The sequence below is a fragment of the Gracilinanus agilis genome, chromosome 2 (genome assembly GCF_016433145.1).
Source record: "Gracilinanus agilis isolate LMUSP501 chromosome 2, AgileGrace, whole genome shotgun sequence".
NCBI classification, from domain to species: domain Eukaryota; kingdom Metazoa; phylum Chordata; class Mammalia; order Didelphimorphia; family Didelphidae; genus Gracilinanus; species Gracilinanus agilis.
Window position 1 is genome coordinate 585758379 of NC_058131.1, and position 14152 is coordinate 585772530.

General features: G+C 35.8%; 1 protein-coding gene across 1 annotated transcript in view; it reads left to right on the plus strand.

Moving 5' to 3' along the window:
• ADAMTS17 (ADAM metallopeptidase with thrombospondin type 1 motif 17) overlaps positions 1 to 14152 on the plus strand; it is a 515727-nt gene that overhangs the window by 411601 nt on the left and 89974 nt on the right. Inside the window, exons 19-20 of the mRNA XM_044665411.1 lie at positions 1455 to 1614; positions 6596 to 6731. Of these exons, the coding sequence (XP_044521346.1) occupies positions 1455 to 1614; positions 6596 to 6731 (296 nt within the window). The remainder of the gene's footprint in view (positions 1 to 1454; positions 1615 to 6595; positions 6732 to 14152) is intronic.

Here is a 14152-nt window from a genome sequence, read left to right on the forward strand (position 1 = left end):
TAATACCTTGACTGCCTTAAATAAAATCAGGGTGGGCCTTAGCAGTCTCTGCTGTTACCTAATGTTGGGCAGATAGTCAAGGACCTCCCAACTTTAAAGTGAGAATAATAACTGCCTCGTCCTAAAAAACTATTTCTTCCAAACTTGGAATAGAGACATTCCCACCCTTGCCAAGTTGTTTTATGCTTTTCACAATAGATGCTATTTTATACAAAGGTATGTCAGATGTAAACAGGTCAAACACCTGTTTCCTTTCATTACTTATTTAAGAAAATGAGCAAACTCTTTCATGTTGATTAGTCTGGGAAACAAATCTGTGGTAGATTTGGATGTATTCAAACTCCCCATCAAAATGTTTATGTGAGCCCTTCAGCAAGAAAATGAAGATGATGCCACCTAAATATAAATGTCTGAAGCATTCAACTGATAAATATATTCCATTGGTAAAATGACATCTTTGGAACATAGAGTACAGAGGAGAGATCTAGAATCTTTCCTAGTCTAATGCTGAAGGTCTACAAAGTGAGTTTTACCATTACTTAATAAGCCAGTTTGTACCAGAGTTCTACCATGATTTCTTATGCACTCCTTTGACCATCTTCCACTGACAGAAGTGTAGCAGACATCAACAAATTTAATAAATATTTACTAAGCATCTGCTTGTACAGAACACTATGTTAAATTAATAAGAGGAGATATAAAATTAAATTAAAACATAGCCCCTACCTAATACAGTTTATTGTCTAGTAGAGTTATATGCCATTTGAAAACACATACACCCCCTCAAAAAAAAATGTAGTACAAAATTTAAATGCCTCAGAGAGATCCAAGAAAATTGCTATATGAGAGCCAAACTACTCCCTAGGGCAATACAAGAATAGGATATTGGATTATATGACTCTAAAGAAATTATATAGAAATAAATTCTTCATGTGGAAATTCTGATTTTATAAGAAGTAAAAAATTCAAATTTAGTGATACCTGCAAAGTAAAAACCAAAGTTGCATTTTTAAGTCTAGAAAATCAGTTTCACCAGTGAATATGGGCACTTATTTAACTCAGGTTTGGCCAATTGGCCATTAATAAGTAATTAGGGCTAAAAGAAAGTCTTAGCTGAACAATCCTTTAACATAGACCACTCTCTCCAGTTAAAAATAATAGAAGTCCATGATAGTGATTTAAGTACCTTAATAAGCACGTAGATGCCAGGAAAAAGACTGGGTAGCTTCAATTGAACAGTAAAGAGGTTAAAAAAATTTTTTTCTTGCTTTTGCTCCCAAATATAGGAGTGTTCTTGCTTGGAAATTCTGGACTTAAATAGTGGATTCCTTTTATTTAGTACATAAGAGAATTGCTGGTTGGAGAATAAAAAATGGTGTTGCATGATTTACACATTAAGCAATCTGTGGCCTAAGCGTACATCACAATGGCCTTTTCTTTTGCTGATGGTCTAGGTGTTGCTATTTCATGACCAAAATTATGGAATTCATTATGAATACACTGTTCCTGTCAACTATACTGCAGAAATTCAGAATGAACCTGAAAAGCTACAGGATTCATTATACATCTGGACTCATAGTGGTTGGGAAGGATGCAGTGTGCAGTGTGGTGGAGGTAAGCTATTAGAGAATCATGGTTGTTTGGTTTGGGGTTTGCAAAGGGCAGGAGGGGGGGAAAAGTGAGTATAATGCATAAAGCTGCCAGAAAACAAATGCTGTGTGGAGGGCTATGCTATGGAAACCTATATTGCCATGGAAATTGAATCATTTTTCACTGACTATAAAAATGATCACAAGCAAATCTGAAAGATCCTTTGGCAGATATTCCAACAGGAATACTTCATCAGGTCATCATCACCCAATTCTAGTTTGTTGCCAGAGGCTGAAGGCCTTTTTACACAGTTCTTGAAATGAAATTGGCTTTCTGGATCAGCCAGTCATGGTTGTGCACAAGGCTAGTCTCCTATGGCCATGTTCAAGTCACCTGTGTGATATGATTTGGGAGGTGCTGAAAAGCATTCCTCCTCTCAAATGCCTCTACAACTTGGCCATGATACCTGAAATCTGCACATTAATCATGCTTTCATAGGGAAAAGAATACCCTTTAGCTTAGGAAACCAAAGACACTATGGAAATACTATCATTCATTATCTGAGAGCAATCATAGAATTGTTCAGTTTAAAACTTGGATAAACCCTACAGATTATGTGATAGAACTCTCAAATTTTAAAGAATGAACTGAAACCCAGAAAGGTTAAAAGAATCAGCCAGGATCCTCTGACTCTAATATACTGCTTTATCACCCATTAGTCACTCAGTTTGTCAGACTGAGAATACATCAAGGCTTTGATGAATGGGTATCAGACACGATGGTTTTCAAGGGTGCATAAGGCATTCCCTCAGAAGATAAAGTGGCAGCACAGCAAGAAGCTTAGGCTCTGAGAGACTAGTCTAAGCATATGGGCACTAAAAGGGATAAAGAAGAAAGTATCAAACAGGTATTTAGGAGGACAGAGAAGAAATGTATTCTTCAGTTTTGCCAATGGCCAACCTTGAATTTGCTGCTATTTAGAAGAAAATGCCCTTGACCTTGTATATGAAATGAAGGCTCCCATTTGAAGCCTTTTGAAACAGATAGCCCAGATTCCACTGTATCCTTTCAGTCAGAGAGAAGATACAAGGACTCATTGGCTTTTGGTCTCCCGTTTATATTTCCTCTAACATGAGAAAATTCATTCATTATTAAGTATTACTTACCATATATCACATTTATCAGAAGAAAAAAAAGTTTTTCCTTAGTCAGACAAAACTGCCTTGTTTCCCCTTTGTTTTTTTCAATGAAATGGTTCTTTCCCTAATCTTTCTATTACAATTCTAAGCATCTTCTAATCTCCTCTTAAGGTCCCTTTTCTTAATTTTTAAACTCCTTCAACTTTGGAAAGGCATATTTAGGTTCTTTTTCTGTATATGATCCCAATGTGTAGGGTGTTAAAGCTCAAAACTGTATTAAGATTTTGAGGGCACCATGTATTTTCACCTAACTTTCCTGCTTCTCTAGTGCTATCTGTAGTTCATGATAGAAACCTCTTATTTACACTAGTTTTTAATGAGAATGTAGAAAGGAGTTGAATGTTCAAGGGGAATAGAAGGACTTCTCACACAGCCAGTGTATGCAGCATTCGTTTATTTTAGTACTTTTTCCATTTTTTATTGTTTGGACTCAAAACGATCTCATACTAGAAATAGCCCATACTAAATTATTAGTGATTATTCCATCAAGTTCAGCTGCAAGGACCTAAATGGAGGAATGTCCTCCACCGAGAAAGCTAAGTCAGTAATAAAAGGTTATCAAGTCGGGTTTGCCTATATATCACCACCCATCTAGTAAACATCAGTGGCAGCATTTTAGGCAATGGCAAGGAATCTATAATGCTGAACTTCGAGTCCTCTGTAGGCCTCAGTTTCATCATCTTAGTCTATATTTCCTACCTCATAAGGTTGTCTGAGGCGCAAATGAGCTAAAAAATTAAAATATTTGGCTAATTTTAAGGCATCAAATAAATAGTTGTTACTATTAATTATTGTTTTAGATTCAAATGGCATCCATAAGCTTAAATATTTGAGTCTGGTTAGAATACATAACTGTCTCTAAGGTATATATCTATACATGGCATAAAATCCCCTAAGAATAATTATTTTCTGTCCCTAGAAAATGTTAGTGGACAGAGTGAGAAGTTCTTGTCTCAATGCTAGAGAACTTGGCTCTCTTCTCCTTTACCCTCTACCCTCTAGTCATAGAATGACAACATAATGAACAGGGAGGTCCAGTAAGAGTTAAATTATTCTTTTAATAGGCCATGGGATTGGTCGGTGATGGGCAAACTACATCCTGTGGGCCAGATGTGGTCCCTGGAAATGTTCTATCAGTCAGTGGGGGACATTATTCCTAATCTGATGAATACAATGAGTAGGATACAATACAATGAAACTTCTAAAGAGTTGCCTTAGAAACCGACTGTCAGATGAGCATTTTCTTTCCTTTGGCCACCTCTTTAAAAAGTTTGCCCATCACTGGGATAGGTTAAAAGGAAAGAGACATTTTTCTATCTGGTTCAGCATAGAAAAGGACTAACCATGAGCAAAATTACAAAATAGAAGAAATTTGTTTTTCCCAACTCTCCTTCTCACTAGTTTCTTGTTTCCTAGAACCTTCTTTCTCCTCCCCTTCAGGAGCTCAGTGCCCTTAATTCTCTTCTGAGTAGCCAAAATTTCTCACTATAACACCACAAACTCAGTGCTTTGTAAACCAAAAGAATTCCTCAGTACTTCTCTCTCCTGCCATTAAAATTCCTAATCTTCTTCACTAACTTTGATGTCCGTGAGATGCTAGCTTAGTAGTATTATTAAATTAATTCACACACAGGTCATAGAATCTAGAACTGAAAGGATGTTACACATCATTGAAGCACTTAATCTTTCTGAGCTTTAGTTTCTTCCCTTATAAAATGGGGAAAATAATACTTCACTTTGGTTTTGAGGAAAGGATTTTATAGGTCTTCAGGCACTCTATAAATCTGAACTAGTATTGGAATGATTTATTCTAACCCATTCTTCCAATTTAGGAAATTGAAGCACCAGGAGGCTTAATGATTCCCTAAGGTCATAGACAGCAACAGAGTTGGAATTTGTGCTTATGTCTCCACTTCACCTGCTCAGAATATTTCCTTTTTAATCAACAAATTCTCTAATCAGTGGGATTTCTGGCAAGCACAATGCAGGAAATGGAAAGGAAAAGGCAGGAAGACTCATATCCTGGTATTATAAAAGTGTGTTCCCTCCTTCTCCACCCCAACAACTTACTACATCAAGTAGAAGACAACAGTAGTTGAAAAGCATTTCAGTGAATCCAGTTTACCAGCAGTCTTAATAACTGATAGCATGATCCCAAAGTCAGGAAGGCCTGAGTTCAAATGCCACCTCAAACACTTGACAGCTGGGTAACAAGGTCACTTACCTTTTGTCTGCCCCAGTTTCCTCAGCTATAAAATGAAGATATTAATTAACATTTACCTCCCAGGGACATCGTAAGGATCAAATGAGAAAATATTTCTCAAGCACTCTGTAGACCTTATAGCACTATATACATGTTAACTATTATTATTGAGCTTGTTGTTGTTGTTGTTGTTGTTATACCTTAAAATGGTAGGATTTCAAATTGTAAAGATTTTCTTCAAAATAATGAAACTTTCCAGACACCATTTAATCACATTACTCAATAATTCTCCCTATGTTTTAAGGCTAGCTCTCAGAGAAAGGAGAAGGAATATTGCAGTGATGCTCTCTCTCCTTTTCCTGCATATCACCCCACCTTTCCTCTAGCAATATAAAAAGGTGGCTCTTCTTTCCAACCAATTTCAAATCTGCAGCTTGAGAAGCAGGTCATTCTAGTCAAGTCTTTGCTTGTCACTGAAGGGGACAGCTCCACTGAAAAGGGAAAGGGGATCATTTAAGGATTAGAAATTTCTAGCATCCTCCCTGCCCTGACTTCTGGCATCAGGGGCACACATATCTTTCACACTCAAATAGTTCCCTGAACAGTGAGTGTCCTCTGAGAAAAAAGTTTTGGGATCTTGAATCTTCATAGAGGTGTCAACTCTAAGCTGATCCCATTCCTACTTCTGTAACCCTTGTCATAGTTCATGATCTATTGTTTTCCTGGGAAATATTACCCAACTAGGTGACTTTGCTTCCTAGTCTTTGCTTCCTCAGGTAATTGCCCAGAATAGCCATCTTCAGACATAGTCCCATATGAGCAATGGGTTTGCCTTTTTGGAGCTGGAATGAAATAGAAAAAGTTGAACTTTCAACATAAGTAATCTTCCTCTAAGCTAATAACTGAACTCTATGAGCATACATGTATGAGTGCACAGTCTTCAGTTTGTTCTTCATAAAGCAGAGTACAAAGGACCATGTGAGGAATTCAGGATTTCAGTTCTATCTCTATTATTGACATATTCTGTGATTTGGAGCAAATTATTGAACTGAGTTTTCTTATCTGCAGAATGAGAGGTTTTTAAAAGATGATCTGTGATAATCATTCAAATATAAAGGGCTTTCATCACCAGTTTTTGTATATGTACAGCTATTGTCAAATGAGGGGGTATTTATATTCTTGTTCTTTTGGGCATTTTTATGGCTCATTTATAATTGGCTAAATAGTTTGTCTGGGCATGATAAAAAAGTTAACTGGGAAAATTTGTGGTTTATTGTTATATAAGGGAATGCCATACTCTTTTACAGAAAATATATAATAGCAAGGAGGGCAAATGCCAAGAAAGGAAAACTAGTATCCTGCTTGGCAGTAGCAACTATTGAGGCATGTTTACAAATTAACATGACACATAAATTGCTTTATAGTTATATCTTATAATTAATGTAATTAAGCTCAGTTTGGCTAAGAACTAAGTAAAATATTGGAAAGCCTTAAATGGAAAAAAACAAAATTTGAATATTCCTCTCAAAATATTAAAGGATTTCATGTATTATCCTGACTCAAAGGACTAATTTAATTTTATGATTTATATTGCCTTTTTTAGGGGAACGTAAAACTATTGTGTCTTGCACTAAAATTATCAATAAGACCATGACCTTAGCAAATGACAGTGACTGTCAGCACGTGAGTCGCCCAGAACCACAAGTTCGGAGGTGCAATTTACATCCCTGCCAGTCAAGGTAAGGATGATGCTTTTTAAAAAACTTTCTTAACATTTAAAATCTTTTTCATTTTCTCTCTTTCTTAATGGTACTACTTGTACTTTGAAGGAATACTAAGCATATAAATATATCATACATATGTTGAAAGAAAATGCATTATGAGAAGAATGGCTCCCCTCTTATTTTATTTGTTGCCCAGATCAATTATTCCATTAGCATTAAGTCAAGTTGAATTTGTGTTTTTCAAGATGGAATTTCATATAATGTATGTATTATTTGCTAATCTGATTTCTTTTCACTTTAAAGCATAGCAGAAACCAAGTTAAACCACATTAAGGAAAGGTATTTACATCCTTATTAAATACAAATTGTTCTGAGAAGTGTCCTAGGACATACATATGCCATTTCACTCCTCTTGTGGAGCCTCAAAAGAATGCCTTGTGTGGGTACATACCTGGGGCTATTTGAAATGTATACAGTATTTGTGGTTGAAGTTTTTAATGGTTGAGATTAAATCTTACTGTATATATAAACTCTAATTTTATAATACAATATATGGATTCCATCTTTGGGATAGAAAACTATATTATGCTATTATTCACAGGCCATCAAAACTTCTGTTCTAAATCCCAGGTAATTGCCCATTTTTTTCTAAATTGTATTGATTCAAAATGGAATATTTAAGTCATGGGCCAAGTTTCACTATTTTAGATGTGTGAATCAATTACGCCCTTTTTCTCCCTGCTGTTTCAACAGACTTCCATAATAATCGGAACATGATGTTTCATGTAATATTTTTATAACTTTGTATCATATTCTACCCGGCGGAGTCGCTATATTGTAATATAGGATTTTAGCATTGCCATGTTGGCTTAGGGCAAACCTGCCTGTTGCCCTGGATGGAATGTTGAAGAGGGCATGAGCCACTTGGCAGATACCAACTGGCAGTTGAGCTGGGAATATAAAAAGCCCTGGAAACCCAAGGCTGGGTTCTGTTCTTCCCTGACCTGACTTCATCCTGACCACTCATTTACCCTTCCCCTAGGCCTGGGTGGTGGGAGTAAAGGGTGGTGGGATTGAAAGAGGTGGCGGGAGTGATAACGTGGGAAATTAGGATTTAGGACGCAATCAACTAGAGCAACACAATATTATTATTTATCATCATCTACAAGATTAGCCAATAGATCAACTCAATTTTCTAACCAGAGACTACTTCACTCTGGCCAAGGGCTGCCTGCCCTCAGTCAGCCTAGAGTTTCCAAGGACCTTCTACCAGTTTAGCCAGATAATCCATAACAACAAATTTTAGTATTACCAAGCCCTCTTACCATTGCCTTGTTCCTTCCCCAGTTAACAATAAACCTCACATCCTTAATCAGTGAATCCTATGGTTATTTCCCTACCATTAAAGGCTAGGAAGGCAGGCAACAGGCAGGGATTCTGAGCAGTTGGGGCTGGATCAAGCTCCATTTCTGAGGGGCAGGAAGCTCTACATCTACTTCCTGCCAGTCTGCCATTAACCAATAGGAGGCTGTTTCCTCAGCAGGGAGGGGCCGGCTGCCTGACATCTTAAAGGAGCCTGGTGGGTAGCAATGAGGTTTCACTGGGCATTCAGTTCTCTGGGTTTGGATTTTTTTACTTCCATAAACAAGCTTTAAGCCCAACTGAGATTGCTCACTCCATCCCAACAACCATCACTATCCTCCTGCTAGCCTGTTACCAGGTCAAGGCCCCTGTTGTCTCACTTATTCATTACAAAAGGTGCTTTTAAATTTTACTCTTTAGTGTATCATGTTAGTATGTCTATTGTTTCAGTGTGCTAGTCTTAGAATCTGGGAGCTTTTGAGCCCTCTAAGACACCTCCTATTTGCATATCTAAAGCTCTAAAGTGAAGTTTCACAAAGTAATAGTTGTCTTACACACTATATCAATTTCCTTCACAAAAAAAAAAAAAAAAAACTCATGGCATTGATTCAAATGGCTCATTGAAAATTCATGCTAAAATTCCATTGTAATGTTCAGTGCCATGAAAAAAAAAAGTTTATAGGCATGATATATGAGCCCTGTTGTGCTTCACTCAATCACAGCAGCCACCCACTAAAAACTAAAAGCAAAACCATATTTATTGAGACTTTTTTGTGTGCCTAGAACTATGCAAGGCACTGTGGTAAATGCAGAAGGATAATATATGGTCTCTACTTAAAGGTGTATGTAAAACAAACAACCAGAGAAAACAATTGAGAGCTAAAATGTGTAGTCCTAACAATAAGGATACAGAGAATTCAGTGAAGTAAAACTTCTATGTAAACTGATGCAAACTGTAGACCCCAGAAAAACCTGGAGCACTGGACATAGAATGGAGTTTAGAGGCCATCTCAGTCAAGCAAAGGTTCTTAACTTTTGGGGTGTCCTTGGAGCACTTTGGCAGTCTGGTGAAGCCTATGGATCCCTCCTCAGAATAATTCTTTTAAATGCGTAAAGTAAATTACATAAGATTACAATGGAGACATTTATATTGAAATACAGTTATCAAAATAGTCTTTAGAAAGCAAGTTTGTGGTTATTACAGGTTAAGAATTGCTGGCTTAAGCCAATACTTACATTCTTATAGATGAGAAGGCCCAGCAAAGTGAGGTGATTTTGCATTAGATCATACAGTTGAAGGCAAAGTTTTTAGAGAAGTCTTCAAGGGAATGAGGCTAGAAGTAGACCTTGAAGGTTATTTTGGATTTGGATGAGATGAGAAGAAGAACCATGAAGGAACATGTGCAAAAGCACTTAAAATATAGCATACATAGGGGTCTGTGGCAATAAAGAGGCATTATTACCTGGTGATAATGGGCACTATGTGCTCTTTCTTTAGTGAGGCATCCTGATACCCTTGAAAGGGCTGGATAAAGCCAAATAACCTAGGATCAAATCCTACTCTGCTATTTGTTTCTTGATCTTGTGTAATTTCTCTAGGCCTTCATATGTAAAATGAGGGAGTTGGACTAGAAAACATCTAATAGCCATTTCATCTCTATATCTTTGATTCTAAATTATTCCATTGATGTCATAACTGAACCAGATCTGAGGATCTTTACTTTGTAAAATAGTCATTGAACCTCTATAAACTTAAAATATGAGCTAAGGACTTACTGAAAGAATATGAACAGTAATGTTTACAAATCTATCTCCCCTTTTCTTCCCCTACATTCCTTAAAAAGGAAACCATTAAGGACCTCTTGGACATGGAGAACAAGATGTATAGAAGATGTATAGTTTTACTCCCTCCCTGGGGTCCTAGGGTAAATAGTAATAAACCAACTATATGTCTATGCTTCTTGGGACTTGGCAGAAGCTCTAACTGCCACAGATATCTCTTAATCCCTTCTCTACTTGTTTGAGGCTGTTATGGAAATGAGAATAAGAATAGAGGCAGTACAAGGGTTACATTTGAGAGTCAGTGTGGCACATAGTGGAGAAATAGCAGGGCCTGAAATCAAAAAAGTATGATCCATTGATCTGCCTCTGACAAATACTGTCTGTGTTACCTTGTTACATATTCAGACCTCTAACACTGAACATTGCAGACTACTTTCCAAGCTTCATGGATGGTATGGTGATGAAGTCACAAAACCAGGTCAAATCCTATGTTCATAGCACTAGGAAATACACGATTCCAATGAACCCTCTTTTTTTTTTTGCAACGTTATTGAAGAAGGATCCTTGGGTAACAGGAATCACCACCCGATAACATTTCAGTCATATCAGAAAAGGAATTACATAGATTTTTATTATTGCAGCACATGGTCCTACCCTTAAGAAACTTACAGTCTAGACCAGTGGTTCCCAAACTTTTTTGGCCTACCGCCCCTTTTCCAGAAAAAATATTACGTGGCCCCCTGGAAATTAATTTTTTTTAATTTTAATAGCAATTACTAGGAAAGATAAATGCACCTGTGACCATCACCGCTTCCCTGAATTGCTGCAGCACCTGCCAGGGGGCAGTGGTGCCCACTTTGGGAATTATTAAATTGGGTAAAATGAGGTAGAAAAATTAGGTAAACATGAGAACAATATAATGAAGTTTAAACAAGGTGATATGAGGCCAGGTAGGAAAGAGGAAAGGCTTCTAGCAATTAAATGAAGTTCAAGAATTCATCACCTTCTCTCTCCCAGCCACAATGGCATTCTGAGGGAATGTTTTTTAAACCCAATAGGACTGAAATTGGAGAATAAGGCTGAAAAATGCTTGTAAAAATATAAACAAGTATAAGTTAATGTCTTATGTACTGTGCTGGAGCACAGAGTTGCATTGAACTCATGGCATAGAATTTCAAATGTACTTACTGCCCAAGAAAACCCACAAATTCATTACAATCGAACAGACCACATTCCCGCACTCTGTCCATGTTAGACCACAAGTTCACACTGAACACACTTTGGACTGAAAATATTTTCAGAAGCACATTTCTTGGTGTCTCCTTAGAAGTTATATTTCCACTTGCTTTGCCCACCCAGACATTTGAACCACATACTTAACATATTCTCTGACCATGAACATCTTAAAGAAACCATTCTTTGTCACCATATAAAGATGCTTTTTGTTAGGCTTGAATTTCTTTAAATTTTCAGAAATAACTACTACATCACAGCATCTGGATACAATAACCTCAAGTCTTGTCATGTTTCCATTAAGATTGTATGCTATATAATCACCTAAACAAGAATGGAAAGACCAGATACTTAAGAAATAGGAAAAAAAAAACTTAATTGTTCTCCCTTTGTTTTTAATAGAGTTCCATGATATTTTCTGGTTTTTCATGCTAAAAATTATAGAAATACAAGCAAAAAATAGTCTCCATTATCACGTATATCACCACCATAATATTACCAATCCACTCATGGTATAATATTGGTGGTATTGTTGAAAAAGTTAAAAGCCCTCCAGAAGTCAGTAATCCACAATGATTTTGAGACAAACAGGCAAATAAAAGAGGGGTACATAGCAGCACATTTTATAAGTACATGAATATTCAACATACAAATAAAATAAATATATACATTTCCAATATTAACTCATCTCAGTCATTTTCAATCAGTCCAATAAAAATTACTAAGTGTATGTAATGTACTTTCAACTATTCCATCCACTTTGGTTCACATGTCTGTCCTCCAAATCTAAGGAATCCCTTTTCTCCTTTCCAGGTATTCAATTTCTATCTGGAAAGAAAGCACAATAATTACTTGTCAATCTGTGGTAATGAGGAAGAAGTAATATAATGAAAGAAATCCTTTTAAAATTATATTTTACTTTTGTATTTCTGTGATTATTTTATAGTATATTTTTATCATTCAAATAATTTTTCCTTGCCCAATATTGAAATTAGTTTGCATTTTATGAACAAAAAATAGTTGATTAAGTAAAAAAATTATGCAGGAGTATCTAGATCCAAGAAAGCATCTTAGAATTTTTAAATTTGCCATGGAAAATATACAACATGTATAATCTAATAGCATGGAACATCACAAGCTGACTTTGCTGAAACATGGGCCCAAGAAGAAAAAGTGGAACAGAGTTTAACAAGTTAAATAAGTTTGAAACTTACATATTATAATTTCATTACTAATGCTATTATGATAATGAAAATGGTGTTATTTGTCTATCTTATTAATATCAGTTATTTAGGCATAGTAATTCTTATTCTTTATGAACATAAATTCTCCGCAAAATCTCACTCTGGTGATTCATCATAGTATGCAAGGTTCTTGAGGACTACATTGAAGAATGTAAGCTTTGACAGATTTAGCCCCACACTCTGTACTATGAGGATAAACCTAGTGAAGTAGGGAGAGGCTGACCACTGGGTGATTAATTCTTTGACTATGGCAGCCCGTTAAGGAAAGATGCAATATAGCCCTCAATCCAACATAGCAACTCTTATGTTTATGTTGACAGTCACAGAGTGGCAAAAATGGAAGTAAATGGCATTTACTTTTTGTCCAATAATAAATATTAATTTAACCATTAGAATTCTATAAAATCCAAGACTAATTGCTAGCAAAACATATGGGAGGAACTGAAAGATAGGAATATTGACATTCTTAGTATAAATGAAGCCAGAAGACATAATAAAGTACTGGTGAATGGAAGAATAGCTCATAAGAACTCTTTCTAACAGCAGAGAAATAATCCATTACATTCATATACCAAAGGCAACATGAAATACTATATGAGATACTTTATCATCTAGTTTGGCAGAGCTCATAATAAGCTTGAGTGAAAATACCACCAAAAAAGATCTAATAATCTTTCCCCTCAAACTCTTTTTTTTCTTCCAACCTTTCCCATTATTGGATTATGTTACATTATATTTCATATATATAGGTACACAGACACACACATAATTTTTTTGTATGTTGTCTCTTCCATTAGATGGTTAAATTATCTAAGGGAAGACAGTGACTATGTTTTTGCCTTTTTTTCCCCATGTATATCACCAAAGCTTAATGAAGTGCCCACCACATATTAAGTGATTAACATATGTTTGTTGACTGACTAATTGACATGAAACTAGTTCATGCACTAGTATCTGTTGTAAAGGATGATGATATATAGAAATTCTACAAAGAGAACTGAAATCTTTTCTGTCAAATTGACATATGTAGATAATTAGTGAATTCATCATAAATCAGGCCATAAGAGGGGATGTTAAAAAATATATTAGAATATGATTCAAGTATTAGAAACACAAAAGACTAAAGGCTTGAAGACTACTTGAAAGCCTAATACTTTTAAGTCATAAATAAGATAATTTGTACAAGAAAACTGGAAAGGACCAAACATGGTAAGCACCAAAGAAAATCACAAAAACTAAATGGACTATCCTAAGAGAAAGGAAAAATTGATATACAAACCTGGAAGTAATTTTTTTCTAATCAGCTAGCTATGTGTGCACAACTGACTAAGATTAAATCAATACCAAATTAGACAGCAAAACCAACTGTGAAATTTAAAAAAAGAAGAAAAATGAGAAAATATTGTGTGAAGTCAGGACCAATACAACCTAAATATTTAAATAAGTCATGCATGCCCCCAAATGAAAAATATTATCACTATTGTTTACAGAAGGTTAACAAATGTAGAGCAAACTCCACTGCAGAGACCAAGAGAGCCCAGGAACTACTTCAGCTAACAAAGAGCCTTCTGGCCTAACACAGAGACACTGCAGCTAAGATGATACAATTTTAGAACATAAACTCATTTGTAAAACACTTTTACAAAGGAAGATAATGTTGGGTTATAAATATGATCATCAATATCTCCCTCCACTTAACAAATTAATGATGAACAAAGGAAAGGAAGGCATCAAGTTTGCTGTGAAACTCAGTGAAGCTAGATCATCAAAGAGAATTCATTGACAAAACTGGAATAACACCACAGGAAAAAAAAT